The sequence below is a fragment of the Zea mays genome, chromosome 4, assembly GCF_902167145.1.
Source record: "Zea mays cultivar B73 chromosome 4, Zm-B73-REFERENCE-NAM-5.0, whole genome shotgun sequence".
NCBI classification, from domain to species: domain Eukaryota; kingdom Viridiplantae; phylum Streptophyta; class Magnoliopsida; order Poales; family Poaceae; genus Zea; species Zea mays.
This window is the reverse complement of record NC_050099.1, coordinates 183874746-183895273: the sequence shown is the minus strand read 5'-3', so window position 1 is coordinate 183895273 and position 20528 is coordinate 183874746. Positions and strand designations below refer to the sequence as shown.

The following is a 20528-nucleotide window of genomic DNA, read 5'->3' as shown; positions in this document are numbered from 1 at the left end:
GTTACTAGAAAAGTTAATGAACCTTCTACAATATATCATGCTTTAAATGCTTCTTTTGCTATTTGTAGAAAGAATAAGAAGATAGTTGCTAGAAAATTAGGGGCAAGATGCAAGGGAGACAAAACTTGCATTTGGGTCCCTAAGGATATTTGTGCTAACCTTGTAGGACCCAACATGAGTTGGGTACCTAAGACCCAAGCCTAAATTTGCCTTGCAGGTTTATGCATCCGGGGGTTCAAGCTGGATTATTGACAGCGGATGCACAAACCATATGACGGGGGAGAAGAAGATGTTCACCTTCTATGTCAAGAGTAAAGATTCCCAAGATTCAATAATATTCGGTGATGGGAATCAAGGCAAGGTAAAAGGGTTAGGTAAAATTGCAATCTCAAATGAGCACTCTATCTCTAACGTGTTTTTAGTAGAGTCTCTTGGATATAATTTGCTATCTGTTAGTCAATTATGCAATATGGGATATAACTGTTTATTTACAAATGTAGATGTGTCTGTCTTTAGAAGATGTGATGGTTCACTAGCCTTTAAGGGTGTACTAGACGGCAAACTTTACTTAGTTGATTTTGCAAAAGAAGAGGCCGGTCTAGATGCATGCTTAATGGCTAAGACTTGCATGGGCTGGTTGTGGCATCGCCGCTTAGCACATGTGGGGATGAAGAACCTCCACAAGCTTCTAAAGGGAGAACATGTAATAGGTCTAACAAATGTTCATTTCGAAAAAGAGAGACCTTGTGTAGCTTGTCAAGCAGGTAAACAAGTGGGAGGAGCACATCACAGCAAGAATGTGATGACCACGTCAAGACCTCTGGAGCTGCTGCATATGGACCTCTTCGGACCCGTTGCCTATCTGAGCATAGGAGGAAGTAAGTATGGTCTAGTTATCGTTGATGACTTTTCCCGCTTCACTTGGGTGTTCTTTTTGCAGGATAAGTCTGAAACCCAAGGGACCCTCAAGCGCTTCCTAAGGAGAGCTCAAAATGAGTTTGAGCTCAAGGTGAAGAAGATAAGGAGCGACAACGGGTCCGAATTCAAGAACCTTCAAGTGGAGGAGTTTCTTGAGGAGGAGGGGATCAAGCACGAGTTCTCCGCTCCCTACACACCTCAGCAAAATGGTGTGGTAGAGAGGAAGAACAGGACGCTCATAGATATGGCGAGGACTATGCTTGGAGAATTCAAGACCCCCGAGTGTTTTTGGTCGGAAGCTGTGAACACGGCTTGCCACGCCATCAACAGGGTCTACCTTCACCGCCTCCTCAAGAAGACGTCGTATGAGCTGCTAACCGGTAACAAACCTAATGTATCGTATTTTCGTGTTTTTGGGAGTAAATGCTACATTCTAGTGAAGAAGGGTAGGAATTCCAAATTTGCTCCCAAAGCCGTAGAAGGGTTTTTATTAGGTTATGATTCAAATACAAAGGCGTATAGGGTCTTCAACAAATCATCTGGTTTGGTTGAAGTCTCTAGCGACGTTGTATTTGATGAGACTAATGGCTCTCCAAGAGAGCAAGCTGTTGATCTTGATGATGTAGATGAAGAAGACGTTCCAACGGCCGCGATACGCACCATGGCGATTGGAGATGTACGGCCTCAGGAACATTTGGAGCAAGATCAACCCTCTTCCTCAACAATGGTGCATCCCCCAACCCAAGGTGACGAACAGGTACCTCAAGTGGAGGCGAATGATCAAGGGGGAGCACAGGATGTTCAAGTTGAAGAGGAAGAAGCACCTCAGGCACCTCCAACCCAAGTTCGAGCGACGATTCAAAGGGATCATCCCGTCGACCAGATATTGGGTGATATTAGCAAGGGAGTAACTACTCGCTCGAGATTAGTTAATTTTTGTGAGCATTACTCTTTTGTCTCTTCTATTGAGCCTTTCAGGGTAGATGAGGCCTTGCTAGATCCGGACTGGGTGTTGGCCATGCAGGAGGAACTTAACAACTTCAAGCGCAATGAAGTTTGGACACTGGTGCCTCGTCCCAAGCAAAATGTTGTGGAAACCAAGTGGGTGTTCCGCAACAAACAGGACGAGCATGGGGTGGTGACGAGGAACAAGGCTCGACTTGTGGCAAAAGGTTATGCCCAAGTCGCAGGTTTGGACTTTGAGGAGACTTTTGCTCCTGTGGCTAGGCTAGAGTCAATTCGCATCTTGCTAGCATATGCCGCTCACCATTCTTTTAGGTTGTACCAAATGGATGTGAAGAGCGCTTTCCTCAACGGGCCGATCAAGGAGGAGGTGTACGTGGAGCAACCCCCTGGCTTCGAGGATGAACGGTACCCCGACCATGTGTGTAAGCTCTCTAAGGCGCTCTATGGACTTAAGCAAGCCCCAAGAGCATGGTATGAATGCCTTAGAGACTTTTTAATTGCTAATGCTTTCAAGGTTGGGAAAGCCGATCCAACTCTTTTTACTAAGACTTGCGATGGTGATCTTTTTGTGTGCCAAATTTATGTCGACGACATAATATTTGGTTCTACTAACCAAAAGTCTTGTGAAGAGTTTAGCAGGGTGATGACGCAGAAATTCGAGATGTCGATGATGGGCGAGTTGACTTACTTCCTTGGGTTCCAAGTGAAGCAACTCAAGGACGGCACCTTCATCTCCCAAACGAAGTACACACAAGATTTGCTTAAGAGGTTTGGGATGAAGGACGCCAAGCCCGCAAAGACTCCGATGGGAACCGACGGACACACCGACCTCAACAAAGGAGGTAAGTCCGTTGATCAAAAAGCATACCGGTCCATGATAGGCTCTTTGCTTTATTTATGTGCTAGTAGACCGGATATTATGCTTAGCGTATGCATGTGTGCTAGATTTCAATCCGATCCGAAGGAGTGTCACTTAGTGGCTGTGAAGCGAATTCTTCGATATTTAGTCGCTACGCCTTGCTTCGGGATCTGGTATCCAAAGGGGTCCAACTTTGACTTGATTGGGTACTCAAATTCCGACTATGCTGGATGTAAGGTCGACAGGAAGAGTACATCGGGGACGTGCCAATTCTTAGGAAGGTCCCTGGTGTCATGGAACTCTAAGAAACAAACCTCTGTTGCCCTATCCACCGCTGAGGCCGAGTACGTAGTCGCAGGACAGTGTTGCGCGCAACTACTTTGGATGAGGCAAACCCTCAGGGACTTTGGCTACAATCTGAGCAAAGTCCCACTCCTATGTGATAATGAGAGTGCTATCCGAACAGCGGAAAATCCTGTTGAGCACAGCCGCACAAAGCACATTGACATCCGGCATCACTTTTTGAGAGACCACCAGCAAAAGGGGGATATCGAAGTGTTTCATGTTAGCACCGAGAACCAGCTAGCCGATATCTTTACCAAGCCTCTAGATGAGAAGACCTTTTGCAGGCTGCGCAGTGAGCTCAATATCTTAGATTCGCGGAACTTGGATTGAAATGTAGCATACATGTGTTTATGCTTTTGATCATATTCATTCTGCATTTTGTTGCTTATTGTGGTGCTCAAGTTGTACAAACACTCCCTGGACCTCACAAGTCCTGTTTGCAAGTGATGCACATATTTAGGGGGAGCTGTGCTACAACTTGACCCTTTGAGACTAACCATGTACTTGAGTTTGGTTGTTTTAGTCTCCAAGGAGAATTGAAAGGGAAAAAGGTGGACTTGGACCATGCAAGACTTCCACTGCACTCCGATGAAAAGAGTAACTCTTCCAAGTTCATCTTTATACTCTCATTGCCTATTTGCTCTTAGTTGAAGATTTTGGTGAGGCAATGGGGTTAAAGGGCCAAGATAGATCCCGTTTTGGTGCTTGATGCCAAAGGGGGAGAAAATAAAGGCCAAAGCGATAAATGGATCAGCTACCACTTGAGAGATTTTGAAAACAGTAGAAGAGAGCTTTTGGTTTTGGTTTGTTAAAACTCTTTTGTTGTCTCTCTTGTCAAAAGCTGGCTTCTTGTGGGGAGAAGTATTGATTATGGAAAAAGGGGGAGTTTTCGAAATCTTGGATCAATTTCTCTTGGAATGACTCTCTTTATGTCCTAACATGTGTGTTTGACTTAGAGATAGAAATTTGAGTTGGATTTGCAAATACAAACCAAGTGGTGGCATAGAGTGATCCATATATGTCAAATTGAAACAAAACAATATTGAGTTCTTATTTGATTTGATTTTGTACTTGTTCTACTTGCTTTATGTTGTGTTGGCATAAATCACCAAAAAGGGGGAGATTGAAAGGGAAATGTGCCCTTGGGCCATTTCTAAGTGTTTTGGTGATTTAGTGTTCAACAAGAGTGCCTAAGTGTAAAAAGATGGACAAAGTACAAATCAAGAATTAAGGTATGTTTCTCAGACTTAGTACATTGTTTTATGGACTAATGTATTGTGTCTAAGTGCTGGAAACAGGAAAAATCCAATTGGAAATGTCTTGGCTCGAGCAGCCAAGAATCTGCTGAGTCTGGGAGCACCGGACTGTCCGGTGGTGCACCGGACAGTGTCCGGTGCGCCAGGCTGGCTCGGGCGAAGTGGCCGCTCTCGGGAATTCACCGGCGACGTACGGCTAAAATTCACCGGACTGTCCGGTGTGCACCGGACTGTCCGGTGAGCCAACGGTCGACCGGGCCAACGGTCGGGCGCGCAATCTGCGCGAGACACGTGGCTGAGCCAACGGCTAGAAGATGGCACCGGACTGTCCGGTGTGCACCGGACATGTCCGGTGCGCCAACGGCTCCAAGTCTGCCAACGGTCGTCTTCGCTATTTAAGGAAGGAAATCGGGCACCGGACAGTGTCCGGTGTGCACCGGACTGTCCGGTGCCCCCGATGACAGAAGGCAAGAATGGCTTTCCAGATTTGTGCTCAACGGCTCCTAGCTGCCTTGGGGCTATAAAAGAGACCCCTAGGCACATGGAGGAGTATACCCAAGCATCCTTTGAGCATCATTGATCACTCACACTTCATTCTTGCGCACTTGTTCAACATTCTAGTGATTTGAGCTCCGTTCTAGTGTGCTAGTCTCTTGAGCTCAAGTCTGGGTTTTTGCGTGTGCGTATTCGCTGTGATCTTTGTGTTGTGTGTGAGTTGCTAATCCCTCCCTTGCTCTGTGATTCTTCGTGAACATCTTGTGTAAGGGCGAGAGGCTCCAAGCTGTGGAGATTCCTCGCAAACGGGATTAAGAGAAGCAAAGCAACACCGTGGTATTCAAGCTGGTCTTTGGACCGCTTGAGAGGGGTTGATTGCAACCCTCGTCCGTTGGGACGCCACAACGTGGAATAGGCAAGCGTTGGTCTTGGCCGAACCACGGGATAACCACTGTGCCATCTCTGTGATTGATATCTCTAGGTTATTGTGTTGTGTTGAGATCCTTCTCTAGCCACTTGGCAAATTACTGTGCTAACAATTAACCAAGTTTTGTGGCTTAAGTTTTTGAAGTTCTACAGGATCACCTATTCACCCCCCCTCTAGGTGCTCTCAAGGGAGTCTCGAAGCAGACGGGCAGATCGAGTTGCCCAAGGGGTTGGACGCGTTTCCTGGGATGATCCCGTGAAAAGGTGCCGCGCCGGCCCGGATCGAGGACAGATCGATCTACAGGAGCCCGAGGGTTTCGGCGTAGATGATGTTGAGGTTGCTGCCTCCGTCCATGAGGACCTTGGTAAGCCTGATGTTGCCGATGACGGGATCGACAACGAGCGGGTACTTCCTTGGGCTCGGCACGCGGTCGGGGTGGTCGCCCTAGTCGAAGGTGATGGGCTTGTCGGACCAGTCTAGGTAGACTGGCGCCGCCACCTTTACCGAGCAGACCTCCTGGCGCTCTTGCTTGCGGTGCCGAGCCGAGGTATTTGCCACATGCCCACCGTAGATCATGAAGCAGTCGTGGACCTCGGGGAACTCCTCTGCCTTGTGATCCTCCTTCTTGTCGTCGTTGTGGGCTCGGCCACCTTCCGCTGGTGGCCCGGCCTTGTGGAAGTAGCGCCAAAGCATGACGCATTCCTCAAGGGTGTGCTTAACGGGACCCTGATGATAGGGGCACGGCTCCTTGAGCATTTTGTCGAACAGGTTGGCGCCTCCAAGAGGCTTCCGAGGGTTCCTATGCTCGGCGGCGGCGACAAGGTCCGCGTCGGCGGCGTCGCGTTTCGCTTGCGACTTCTTCTTGCCCTTCTTCCTCGCACCGCGCTGAGCGGACGCCTCGGGGACGTCTTCTGGCTGGCGCCCCTGAGGCTGCTTGTCCTTCCGGAAGATGGCCTCGACCGCCTCCTGACCAGAGGCGAACTTGGTGGCGATGTCCATCAGCTCGCTTGCCCTGGTGGGAGTCTTGCGACCTAGCTTGCTCACCAGGTCGCGGCAAGTGGTGCCGACGAGGAACGCGCCGATGACATCCGAGTCGGTGATGTTGGGCAGCTCGGTGCGCTGCTTCGAAAATCGCCGGATGTAGTCCCGGAGGGATTCTCCCAGCTGCTGGCGGCAGCTTCGGAGATCCCAGGAGTTCCCAGGGCGCACGTATGTGCCCTGGAAGTTGCCGGCGAAGGCTTTGACCAGGTCGTCCCAGTTGGAGATCTGCGTAGGAGGCAGATGCTCCAGCCAGGCTCGGGCAGCGTCGGAGAGGAACAGGGGAAGGTTGCGGATGATGAGGTTGTCATCGTCCGTGCCACCCAGCTGGCAGGCCAGCCGGTAGTCCACGAGCCACAGCTCCGGCTTTGACTCCCCCGAGTACTTGGTGATGGTAGTCGGGGTTCAGAACCGGGTCGGGAACGACGCCCGTCGTATGGTCCGGCTGAAAGCCCGCGGACCGGGTGGTTCGGGCGAGGGGCTCCGATCCTCCCCGCTGTCGTAGCGTCCCCCACACTTGGGGTGGTAGCCTCGGCGCACCCTCTCGTCGAGGTGGGCTCGACGGTCGCGGCGGTGGTGCTCGTTGCCGAGGCGACCCGGGGACGCAGGCGCTGAGTTCCGCGTTCGCCCGGTGTGGACCGAGGCTTCCCGCATGAATCAGGAAGTCCCGGCGCGATGCTCCGGGGGTACCCCTGCCTTCGGGAGGCAGAGCTTTCGGCCCGTCGGACCGCGACATTTTCCAGGAGATTCTTGAGCTCTCCCTGGATACGCCGCCCCGCGGTGGTGGATGGTTCCGGCATCGCTCGGAGTAGTATCGCTACTGCAGCCAGGTTCTGGCCGACCCCACTGGAAGTCGGAGGTAGCCTTGCCCTGGCATCGTCGGCGATGTTGTGCTGGACGTCCTAGGCCAGGTGACGCGCTTCTCCGGCCGGTGCTCGGCCTGCCCACTCCTGCCCGATATTTTGCCGAAGCTGCACAAGTTGTCCTGCTTCCTCGTCGAGCCTGGCCTGTACCTCGCGGATTTGCTCGAGTTGTGCGTCCTGACCCCCCGCAGGGACTGGGACCACAGCTAGCTCCCGAAGGATGTCAACGCGAGGCGCAGGCCTAGGGGGATCACCGTCCTCCGGCATACCAAGATGGTTGCCTTCGTCGAGACCCCCTAGATCGACGTGGAAGCATTCGTGACTTGGGCCACAATCCTCGTCGCCGAGGCTGTGGCTGCTATCGGAGCAATCAGAGAGGCAGTAGTCACATGCGGTCATGAAGTCCCGCATGGCACTGGGGTTATCGAGCCCGGAGAAATCCCAACCAGAGTCGGGCTCGTCGTCTTCCTCGGAACCCAGAGGCCCGTAGGTCGAGACGGCCGTCAGCCGGTCCCAGGGTGACCGCATATGATACCCCGGAGGATTTGGACATGCCTTTATGAAAGCGTCCACCGAAGCGGGGTCGCTTGGTGGGTCGCAACTAGATCTAAAAGGCATGGAACGGGAAACGGACGGTACCTCTTGATCGACGGGTGGTGACGAAGTCGCATCAGGGGCGGACCGCACCGTTGTCTCAGGTACGAGGCTAATGCCCAGCATGTCCTTCGCGAGCGTGCTGGCGTCGTCCGTCTGCTTGGAGTTGGCGTGTTGCGGGGAAACAGCGCTCGTCTTCGTCTCAGACGCGAGGTCGACGCCCGACGCGTCCCCCGCTGGGGCGCCGGCGCCGTCGACTCGCTCGACAGCCAACGAGGTGCCGCCTCCTGCTTGGCCGTGCCTGCCCCGCCTCCTCCTCCGTCGGCGGGGAAGGTGACGGGACAGACCCGGATGTTGCTCTTCCGCCACGAGGCGAAGACGTCGTCGACTCTGTCACCGGCGGGCGGGCTGACGGCCGCCATTGTCGTTGTCGCGCGGCGGAGGAATGAGTATCATGTCGTAGCTGCCGTCGAGGGTCATGAACTCCAGACTCTCGAAACGAAGCATCGTCCCGGGTTGAAGAGGTTGCTGGAGACTGCCCATCTGGAGCTTGACGAGAAGCTGTTCGTCAACACGCAGCAGGCCCCTACCTGGCGCGCCAACTGTCGGCGTTTCGACCCCGGGGGGTCCCTGGACCGACGAGTAAATTGTCGCCGCGTGTCCCAACCCAGATGGGTCGGCGCGAGACGGAGCACAAAGGGGGGTGAGAAACAGCAAAGGGGAAACCCGCGGCCTTCGTGTTGTCCTACGCCTAGGTCGGGTGCGCTTGCAGTAGGGGGTTACAAGCGTCCGCGTGGGAGGGAGAGAGAGGGAGAGGGAGCCCTGTGCGTCGGCCCGTTCTCCCGCACGGCCAACCTTCTCGTACGAGAGCCCTGGACCTTCCTTTCTGTAAGGAGAGGGCCCAGGTGTACAATGGGGGCTGTAGCAGTGTGCTAACGTGTCTAGCAGAGAGGAGCTAGAGCCCTAAGTACATGCCGTCGTGGCAGCCGGAGAGGTTTTGGCGCCCTGTTCATGTGATGTCGTGGCCGTCGGAGGAGTGCTTGAGCCTTGTGGAAGTACAGCTGTCGGGGCTGTCGGATCCTTGCTGACGTCTCCTTGCTTCTGTAAGGGGCTGAGAGCCGCCGTCGTCATGGAGCACGCGGGGTGCCATCATTACTTGTTTACCGGGGCGAGCTAGATGGGACGCCGGTCTTGTCCCCCGTAGCCTAAGCTAGCTGGGGGTAGGGTAATGATGGCCTTCCCTGTGACGTGGCGGGTCCGAGCCCGAGGTCGGGCGAGGCGGAGGCTCCTCCGAGGTCGAGGCTGAGTCCGAGCCCTAGGGTCGGGCGAGGCGGAGTCCGTCTTCCGATGTCGAGGCTGAGTCTGAGCCCTAGGGCGGGCGAGGCGGAGTCCGTCTTCAGGGGTCGAGGCTGAGTCCGAGCCCTGGGTCGGGCGAGGTGGAGACCGTCTTCCGAGGCCGAGGCTGAGTCCGAGCCCTGGGTCGGGCGAGGCGGAGACCGTCTTCCAAGGCCGAGGCTGAGTCCGAGCCCTGGGGTCGGGCGAGGCGGAGTCCGTCTTCTGGGGTCGAGGCTGAGTCCGAGCCCTGGGTCGAGCGAGGCGGAGCTTCCCATGGCTCCCGAGGCTGGACTTAGCTGCTGTCAGCCTCACTCTGTCGAGTGGCACAGCAATCGGAGCGGAGCAGGCGGCGCTGTTTTCCTGTCAGGTCGGTCAGTGGGGCGGCGAAGTGACTGCGTTCACTTCGGCTCTGTCGACTGAGGAGCGCGCGTCAGGATAAGGTGTCAGTCGATCCTTGCATTAAATGCTCCTGCGATACGGTCGGTTGGCGTGGCGATCTGGCCAAGGTTGCTTCTCCGCGAAGACTGGACCTCGGGCGAGCCGAAGGTGTGTCCGTCACTTGAGGGGGGCCCTCGGGCGAGACGTGAATCCTCCGGGGTCGGCTGCCTTTGCCCGAGGCTGGGCTCGGGCGAGGCGAGAACGTGTCCCTTGAGTGGACTGAGTCTTGACATTAATCGCGCCCATCAGGCCTTTGCAGCTTTGTGCTGATGGGGGTTACCAGCTGAGATTAGGAGTCTTGGAGGTACCCCTAATTATGGTCTCCGACAGTAATATTCCTTAAGATACATGACATTTATATGGGTTGTACATGCTCTGACATATCTAACGGATCATGTTATACAAACATACAACCAAACATAAGATAGTGTATGTTATTAACTAGACCGGCTAGAGCCAATCTCAATAGATGTGAGTCAGACTCAGACTCAAACATACAGACAATCAATCAGGTCTTTCACCTCTTCTATTTCTCAATCCACAGCACACACCACCAATAACCATGGGTGTGTTTAGATCGTGGACTCCCAATCAGCTGCCTGCGAGACATTCATTTCTAGCTCTCGCGCGTCCGAAATCGGTGGCCTGGGACGCTAAGCAGATCCGATGAGGGCCGAACCAAATATGCAATGCCTCATCATGTAGGGCATGTTTGGTTTGTGGCTAAATGTGCCACACTTTGTCTAATGTTAGTCATTCGAATTGAATAACTAACTTTAGGCAGAAAAGTTAGGCAAAGTGTGACAATTGAGGTAACGAATCAAATATGCCCGTAATCTCTCGTATTGATATGACTTCTCTTTCTCTAGCACGGTTGGTGGTTGTTTGGTACTGACACTACGTGGAACCAGAATCGAGATAAGATTGCCCAGGACTGACTGATACGCAAACGGAGCAAAAGCAGACTGTGTCCATAATTACCCTGACCAAGCTGATGGAACCGGCGGGAGTAATGAATACAACAACCTGGCGCGAAGCAGCACGCACCGTGTTCACTGATGAAGCGAAGCGAGGGCAGATCTGCGCGAGATCCGGGCGGCCCGCCAAATCCCCGGGGGCCGGGGCGGCGCGCGGCACAGCGGTGCACCACAGAATCGGGGCCGGAACAGCGAATCCGGGCGGATGCAGCACAGCAGCAGTACGCGCTACGCGGCCAACCCAATCCAATCGAAGCGAAGGCGCAGCACACGGCATCTTCTCTTCCTTCCTTCCCAGCTCCCACCCCCGCCGGCTTTCTCCCTGATTTGTGATTTTCCCACAACGCCGCAGAGTGAGGCTGAGGCTACGGCAGGGCAGCCAGCCAGCAGAGAGCGCACCGTCACCGCGCACCACGCGGCCGCCTGCTACAGGCTGTACTGTTCTGGTCCGGCAGCACCCACCCGGCCACCCCTCACTCGGTCACTCCGCAGTCCGCACTCTCCCTTTCCTTTTCAGGAATCATCTACCTCGCCCGCTTGGCACCATCCCTACGCTACGCCTCGTCTACTGCCTGCTGTCATGCTGTGCGTGGGTGGGCGGGCCCCGCCGCGCCGTTCCGTGTGGCGAGGGGAGCATAAACAATGACTGACTGGGCCGGCCGGCCCCGTAGCCATTCGTCTGCCTTTCCCTCTCCCAGTTTCCGTTTTTTTAATGCTTTGTTTACTCGCGGGGATCATGGGGTAATCGCGTGGGCCGTGCCTGGCTGGGTTTATTTATGCCGACCTGCCAATTGGAGCAAATCCCCTTTCCTGCCCCTCCCCCTCCGCCTTTCCTCTCTCTCGCTCTCCTCCTCTCCTCTCCTCTCCTTCCGCATCACACACCACGACTCCCAACCGCCGGTTGGCTTTGCTGCTCCGAGCTCTTCCACACCCGCCCTCTCTCTTGTGGGTCGGCGGCCGAGTGTCTGCGTCGTCCACGGAGATCAGGGATCGGCGGCGGGGTATGGCGAGGGAGCGTCGGGAGATAAAGAGGATAGAGAGCGCGGCGGCGCGGCAGGTCACGTTCTCCAAGCGCCGCCGCGGCCTCTTCAAGAAGGCTGAGGAGCTCTCCGTGCTGTGCGATGCCGACGTCGCGCTCATCGTCTTCTCCTCCACGGGAAAGCTCTCCCAGTTCGCCAGCTCCAGGTGCGTAGTATACAGTAACACAGTATGCAGTTCCCTTCCCTGCCCAGCGTCCGTCTACCCCTTCCTCACTTCCACCCCCACGGCGCCATGTTTCGTTAGATCTAGCAGCTGTCCTCCCTCCACGCCTTCCGACTTGTAACTCGTAAGATCCCGGGCCTTTTTAGGGTTCCCGCTGTTCTCTACTCTACCTAGAGTTCACGCGATGATGTCCATCGTTTCGGATCCAACTTTTTACACGTGAGTATGATGTTTTGGGTTAGGTCTGATGAGGGCGCGCACTTCGCTGCGTCTGAGTGTCCATATCGAAATGGGAGCACTGGGGATTTTTTAATCTATATATATTTTAACTGTAGTTTCTACATGTGCTTGCATATTATTTTTTTGATTCCTTTTTTCCGATTGGGCATTTCCATTGTCTCCTGCCAGCACTGTGGCATCTGTTATTTGCTGTGCGTATCAGTGTGTATAGAGTTAATTGCGTTTGGAGGTGTGCATCTTGCCAGTTCTGCGGTGTGGGGGTGGGGGTAAAGGTCTCCTCTGCCAATTGCGTACGATTGTCCTTGTGATTTTATGTGGTGCTGGGTGCCGTTGCATTACCTAGCGATCAAAAGAGGGTTCTCGTGCTTTGTGCGATTCTGTATTGCTGCAACTAAGGCCTGTTGGTTGGACTTATTATAGAACTTCGTATTTCTTGCTCAATCATGTGCTACCTACTTTACTGTTGGTTGATTTAAAGTCTGTATTGGCTAAATCATGTGCCATCACTGTTGTATAATATGATTTTTTTGTGTCGTTAAATCATGTGCCACTCTTTACATGTCAGTTTCTCATCGAGTCTTTTGGCTCCCTCTGCTGGAAGGGAGCCTTCCCAAGAGGCCAAGACTAATCACTTTTGCAGTGCCTAATGTTATGCTCGAATGCTTGTTATATGATATATACCCCACTTTATCCAGCTTCTGTCGCCTAAGGTAGAATGTGATTATTGTTGGGAATAACTTTTGGACTTTAGAGTTAAGTGTAGGATTCTAACACTGTATATGTTTCAGCATCTTCCAGCATCATATTTGTTTGTGGTCCTCTTCCCAGTAAACATATCTACTAACTACAAGTGATGTCTATCATTTTATTTTAATTTATATGTACAGGAATGACAGTAAGCTACCATTTTCTTTTAATTTGTATGTACAGGAATGGTAGCGGGATTGTTCCTGTAGATGCAAGCTTGTTCCTGTAGATGCATTGATCGGTGATGCGGTTAACCTCTTTTTCAAACGAGAGACTGATATTTTTACACACATTGCAGTGTCATTTTGTCTGATCTACTAGATAAATGGCATTCCTAGCTAGTCTTTTTTTGCACAATTGCAGCGTCATGTTTTGTTAATACTTAGAATCACTTTCCTTTGCTACCGATGCTTTTGTCTTAAGTTTTTAAGTTTGCATCAATTGATTAGCCTGCATGCTATGACCGTCCCATTGTTCAGGTATGAGTGTGGATATGATACTTTGCTTTGCTAGCTGAATTCGGAGCCTTCAAGATTTTAGACAAGAATCAATAGATTAGCATTTGCATAGTGATGTTTAGTTAATGCTGCAACATGCTAAATTGAGATACGTTTGTTAAACAACAAATTTTAACTTAAAATAACTTGACCTGCGGGGATATATAACCTAGGGTATTGTATTAAGGACAACTTCTCACGAGAAAACTTCCCAGCATATGTGAATATTGAAGCAGGTTGCTTTATATCATTCATATAAAATGTATTATTTTGGGTTCACCTTATGGAAGCAGGTCCTATTGCTGAATTTGAGTCCTCTCTCTATACCTATATTTAAAAGAGAGAAGGGATGTGCCGATTGATGTTCTTGAGGTGCAAAACTATAGGAGTTTAACTTGAAAATAATATGCAAATAGAAGTTGTTTATTGTGTTGTCGCCTGTTTTGCTTGTTGCCCCGCTAACCCATGATAATATGCTAACTAGCTATTTACCCACCCCACTGAATAGTGCCTTCTTTATCTTTCGTTTGCCTGGTTTGTCACTATTGAAGGGTGTGATCAAATTGACTTTTTTTTCTTCTTAGTTAACATAGGGTTTCATTGACCCTTTAGTCTGAACCTATTACTGACTCTTGTTTTAGATAATCTCTTCCCATTGACGCTTTCTGAATATCTCAACTACTGTGTCATACTGCTGTTTACTTCTGACGAGTGAATATCGCCAACAATGAAAGGAGAGATCTTTATTGTGTATATAGCTAGGAAGATTTACCTACTTTAAGTTGTGCCTTTGGAGATCTTTATTGTGTATATAGCTAGGAAGATTTACCTACTTTAAGTTGTGCCTTTGGGGGATTATACTATCAGCCTCGAATTACAAACATGGTTTCATTTTAGCATCTAATTCCATTTTCGCTTTATTGATTGGTTATAGCATGTCATGGTACTGACATTTCCTTCCCTTTGACAGTATGAATGAGATCATTGACAAGTACAGCACACATTCTAAAAACCTGGGGAAAGCAGAACAGCCTTCACTTGACTTGAACGTATGTAGAGATCTTCTCTAATGTAATGCTAGGTAGTTTGTACTACGTAGTACCTGGAAACCCATGAAAACGACCTACACAACGTGGGGGATATGTTGCAAATTGGGTCATTTTATGTCAAAGGTCTGTCTGTTAAATTATCATATAATATGTGCTGTCTTTATCTGGGTTATTAACATTGAAATTTTGTTTCACTGAAATACATTTTAAAATAACTCGATTTGTTTCAGCTGTGCAATAGTTGCTCCATGACCTGCAGAATGGTCAAATTATATTTTTTTTTTGGCCTTGCCTTGAATCATCTATGAAACACTATGCAATTATCCTTTGTATAACTCCTTTATTTTCTTTAATCGCTTCATGTAAATAACGTTATCCCCATACTATGAAGTGGACATCATGTTAATCTACAATATTATGTTGATGGATCGTTATTTATAAACTATATTTTTATATAATTTTTTAATCCAACATGATTTTTAAGACATTCTTGAACTCTATATTGGTTTTGGAGATAAAACCTTCGAACATAAAGCATGTAGTTGAGAACTTGCAATAAATGAGACTTATATCTTTAAAAAACGGCATAAACCTCTTGTTGTGTGGCATACTATCATGTTAACTTTGTTGCTGATATTGATAGTTGTGACATATCTTTTCAGTTAGAACATAGCAAATATGCAAATTTGAATGAGCAACTTGTGGAAGCAAGCCTTCGACTCAGGTATATCTGGTTTCTTGTTTATAGATGCTCCATGGAAAAAGTATTGTCTTTAATACATATATTATGATGCTTCATGTCTTCTTTATAGGCAGATGAGAGGTGAAGAACTTGAGGGATTGAGTGTTGAAGAACTCCAGCAATTGGAGAAGAATCTGGAATCTGGTCTGCATAGGGTCCTTCAAACAAAGGTATGTCGTTAAACATGATGCTATGTCAGTTTCCTTTTAAGCTAGGCTTGGCATTAGCAAATATTTGATAGGGCATATGATCGCAGGATCAACAATTCTTGGAACAGATCAGCGACCTCGAACAAAAGGTAACGAACAACAAATGGGTTGACTAGTTGCATTCTAATATGTTCATGTATTGGTTAGCTTCTATAGTTGGTCAACTATTTTTAGTCAACTACTAGATGCTTTAAGTTATGACCTGTTCCATCCACCACATTATTTTGGAAATTGTAATAGCATATTTGTTACGTTGGTTGATCTAGTGAATGGTTGCTGCAAATTCAAGATCAAATAATGTGACTTTGGTATGAATATTGTAACTAGTCTAGAATACTTGAGAACCACTGCCCTGGTTGCATATGTTTAATGTTTTGTTAGTTGTTGGATCGTGATACACTGAAATAGTAGTAAACATTTAACAACTGAGATTCTTTTAACGAATAGGTGAAATACGCAAGTGGATTTGCAGTGCTAACTTTTTTCTCTTGCTTTTGGGAAACACATACACCAACCCTCATTCATATGGGCAAGCAATGTTTTGTTTTAAACACATTTCCCGTGATAAGTACTAACATTTGAGTAGCGGGAAGGTACACTTCTTTTAATTTACATTAAAAAATGTTTGCAAACTTACATGAATTACACCTCTATTGCAACTTCAACAGAAACATTCATGTCTTTAGTTTTTGGACAGTTATCTCAAAATGAACACTCTTGTCTCAGTTTAAGAACACAGAGGTTTTCATGCTGATGCTTAAAGCTGTTGAGAAGTCGCATTAGAAGATGAAATGTTTTTTTTTGGCACGGAACTAGGGTAGACGATTGCTGCTGAACTTTTTATAAACATATGTTAGGGACTTAGGGTTCAAACATACATGTTTTGATAGTGAGAGAGTTACAACAGCAAAAAGCACTAGCTGCTAAGCTACATTCTCAAACATTATTCCTCCAATTAGTAATGGTGGGAGCGAGTAGCGGCCTTGGTCCAGTGCAGCCAAAGGCGGAGGTCGGAGTCCACATTCTTTATGATTTGACTGGATATCTTTCAAAGTTCCACGGAGTGGAGGTTATCATCGTGGATTTAACTGGAGGTTATCATCGTGGATTTAACTGGAGGTTATCACCGTGGATTGAACTCTTCTATCGCGCAATCCATGCCCTAAACATCTCAGTTCTTCAGCTCCCCAAATCATGGGTACCAGGACGCCGAGCCAGGACCAAACCTGCACATAGACAGAAGAGACGCACCTGCTCCTCCGGGGTTGACAGCAAGGGAATCTGTTTTCTTGCAGAGGGCACACTTTAGTTTAAAGCATGTACTCTCTCTATTCCAAATTGTAAGTTGTTCAGATTTTTTCTAGATACGTAGTTTTTACTTGTATCTAGACACGGTATATTCTTGGTACATAGCAAGAGCTATGTATCTTGAAAAGCTAAAATGACTTACTATATGGAATGAAGGGAGCACAAAGCTTACTATTGATATTATGTGGTTTAAATGCGACAATCAATATATTCTGTTTCTCCTACTGTTTATAATACTATTGCAAGACACTAATTTTTCCCATGCTTTACTGCAGAGTACACAACTGGCAGAGGAGAACAGGCAACTGAGGAATCAAGTAATTTCACTTCTTTAGCTATCCTTCGTTTCTTTCAGAACGATCCATCTGATGATCTGCACACACATCTGCATTTTAATTTTATACCTGAACACAGGTATCCCACATACCCCCAGTTGGCAAGCAATCAGTTGCTGATGCTGAAAATGTTATCGCTGAAGATGGGCAATCCTCTGAATCAGTCATGACTGCGTTGCATTCTGGGAGTTCACAGGATAATGATGATGGTTCGGATGTCTCTCTAAAATTAGGGTGATTAGCTAGTAACCTTTCATCTTATCTTTTGCCTATTCTCACGTGCTACCTATGTTCCACAGAGGGTATAATTCTAATATAATGTTCATCCAAACTTTCTTAAATTTGATCAAAATTGTATAAAAAAGATATACTAAAATTTAAGGTTAGATATATATCATTACATTTGTCATGGAATATATTTTAGTTGCAGTTTAGAATTTCATCGAATTTTAAATGTTAGTACTATTTTTAAAAAAAAAAACTAGTTAAAATTTTAATAGCTTGATTTAGACTAGACCTAGAACTGCAGCCTTTCTCAGCTTAAAGAGTACTTTATTCAATGGTGGTCTCTTGATTAGCATTGGCTTGCAAATAGCATGGTCACATTCTCATAAATATGGGGTTTACCTTGTTTAAGTTTGGAAATATATCTGTAGTTGTTCTATCCACAACTAACTAGTTTTCTTTTTCAAATTTATATTTCTTAGTTGGTCAATTAGATATTTCTTGACTCCCAAAAGTTAGTACCGCTTAAATTAGCGCTGATCTACATACAATTAGATGTAAAGGTAAATTTTTAGGTCTGCTCAACCATGGTCAGGCAAGCTGAAATTCTGTTTTATGTCAATAATATTGTGCTCTTTTTCTTTCTTTCTTTGTTTTTTTTTTTTTTGCATCTTCTTACCGAAGTCACCATCCTGCAGGCTGCCTTGTGTTGCATGGAAGTGAAAAAACAAGATGGTCTGTGTTGATCTGGGTGGAGCTGCGGCTTCAGCAGATAGGCACTTGTGTTATTGTCTTATGGACGACCCCCGACTACTGCAATAATCTTGCATCGGAAGCGAGATCAGTTAACCTGATTTGTCATCCTTGTGGCTTCATGATGCGATGTTGCGCTTGTACCGTTTGCTAGGATGTTAACTGGACTAGAATCGTGTCTACTTTTGTACTGCTCGTGAATCCTATCTACTTTGTGCTATCCAAAGTTATGACCTACCACTTGCATCGGCATGGCGCGCCGGCCGTAAGCTGTGCTCAAGCATGCATGCTTCGTGTTATACGTGTGTACTTATTGGGAAGTTGAGTCTGCATACAACCTGAGCGTAGTTGTTGTCTTACAGAGACCGTTTAGTTTTCAGAACCGCTTTCCCCATGTCTCGTTTGGATCCTTAGAATTGAATTTCATTATGATAATAGTAATTTATACAAAAATCAATTAAGGTAATATGATTTGATTTTATATAAAATGTATTTGTATACTCTTTACTGTATTGAAGCACCAGTTTTCATTGTCAGCCACCTTCCTTAAAGATGAGGGGCAGGGGCTTGGCATGTTTTCGTAATTAAGCCACCTTCCTTTAAAATGAGGGGCAGGGGCTTGGGCGCTCGCTCATAAATCTCTCCCCAATCTAGCCTAACAACCACTACCGCAAGCTTTATGAGCACCAGTGCCATCTATATATATCCCTTACCTTCTTGCTTCTAGCCTCTCCGGTTTCCCCGTCCCATCTATATATATCCCTCCCCTCACCTTCTCGCTCCCAGCCTCTCCGGTTTCTCCGTCCCGCTCACTGCCTCCATCACCGTCTATGTTTATCTTCGATCATCCGCTGTTTTTAGAGGCCTGAGTTCAACCCCCCCTCCCCACCGACAGGCCTTGGGCGCTTGGCCGCTTGCTAGCTTATCTGGCAGGCGGCGGCTGTCAAGGAACGATGTGAGGCACTCGCGCGTAGATCTATCCCCAATCTAGCTTAACAACCAGTACCGCAAGCTTCGTGTGATCAGATGAGCACCGGTGCCATCTATATAGATATCACTCCTCGGCTTCTCGTTCCAAGACTCTAGTTTCCTCATCCTGCTCACTGCCGCCATCGCCGTCTATGCTTATCTCCCACCATCCACTGTTTTTGGAGGCCTGAGTTCACCCCTCGACAGACGTCACACCGCCGTAGATTCCCGTGCGATGGCCCATCGGCAAGGTCTAGAAGGACAACAAAGATGGAAGGGCAAGGTTGCGTTGTGGAGCCGATAGATCTTGGTGGGCAAGCGCTGCCATCCACTATGTGTGTGTTTGGTTGGATATACATGGAGGGGTAGAAGGAGGCGGCCATAGTTTCTATAGTGTTTGGATTAGATTCACGTTGGGCCAAAGTAAACCCCATAGTAGTTTTTGGTGGCGGCGTGATACCAAAAAATCGAGAGGACGGTGTCGTCCACGCCTCGTCTCACTTTGACCTCAAACCAAACACATCCTATGACAACTTCGGCTGTTGGCTAGCGCGCCTGCTTGTGCCGCCATGCTTTGCGTCCTTCCTCTCGTGCCACGGCACCGGTGACGACAACGCGACATGCGAGCTACTACCCGACGGTCGAGAAGTGGACGCCGTCTAAGCCAGCTGGCTGATGATGCATGACATTGAGCCTTAGGTTGTTGTCGCCATGGTCATCGATGCCATATGTAAAGTGTACGTGCTAATTCCTCGTGTCGTTGGTTGCCAGGAGCCCAGGATGATGAGTGCATGTGCATGCACAGGTGTTTGTTATTATAAATTTTGTCCTTTCTCTTTATTGGTGTTTTTTTTAGTTTGAATCGCGCAAATGGTCGTAGAAATGGAATTTGGGTCGATTGTGCCTTCCTAGCTTGGCCGCTAGGGCTGGAAACGAGCCGAGCCGAGCTCGGCGGCTCGGCTCGGTGCCTGAACGAGCTTGGCTCGGCCATTCCACGAGCTGACAAAAGAGGCTCGGCTCGGCTCGCGAGCTATATTCTGGTACTTATCGTTGCATTATTTGGTGAATTAACATTATATAAATTTAAAATATAGAATCATCATTCTACATTATGAGTAAATTAAATTATAACTTGTAATATATTCATCATCAAAGACTAAAAATGAGCTATTATCCATAAAATTATCTAATATTCATTATTATTCCATAAATTGATCATTTTTGCAAGGCTCGTGAGCTGGAACGAGCCGGCTCGGCTCGGCTCGCTGCAAAAACGAGCTCGAAGAAGGGGCTCGGCTCGACTCGTTCGAGGCTCGCGAGCCGCTCCGAGCCGAGCCGAGCCACTCCGAGCTCGAGCCGGCTCGCGAGCCTCGAGCTAATTTTAGGGGCTGTTTGGTTGGATGTTTTCACCCTATGATTGTGCAGTGTAATCTGTTTATAAGTCGAAAAATCTTTGCCTTAAGACTATTGTAAGCGAGTCTGTCTGCAAGGTCATCTTTCGGCAATGCAAAGAGGCCAACTTCGAGCTTTAGAAACCCTATGTTCCTTGTCATCTCCCGGCAAACAGATATTTCCTTGTTGTCCGGAAGGCAGTACAGAAAGTCATCTTCATCAGTGCTATTATACACCAAGGATCCTTTTGGGTACTTTAATTTCCTGGCATACTGTTTAGCTTCGGCAATCTCCTCTTTCGACAACTGTTCACCCGAAGCATGTCGTATGATAAAGTCTAGCTCTTCA

At 48.4% G+C, this 20528-nt stretch overlaps 1 protein-coding gene across 1 annotated transcript; it reads left to right on the top strand.

Annotated features, from left to right (window-relative positions):
* Positions 1–11296: 11296 nt before the first annotated feature.
* On the top strand, positions 11297–18118 carry LOC542033 (MADS19). The gene is given in 8 exon segments (NM_001111678.1): positions 11297–11696; positions 14169–14247; positions 14910–14971; positions 15060–15159; positions 15246–15287; positions 16782–16823; positions 16921–17075; positions 17765–18118. Coding segments are annotated over 8 exon segments (687 nt in total). The 5' UTR covers positions 11297–11514; the 3' UTR covers positions 17790–18118.
* Positions 18119–20528: the final 2410 nt, after the last annotated feature.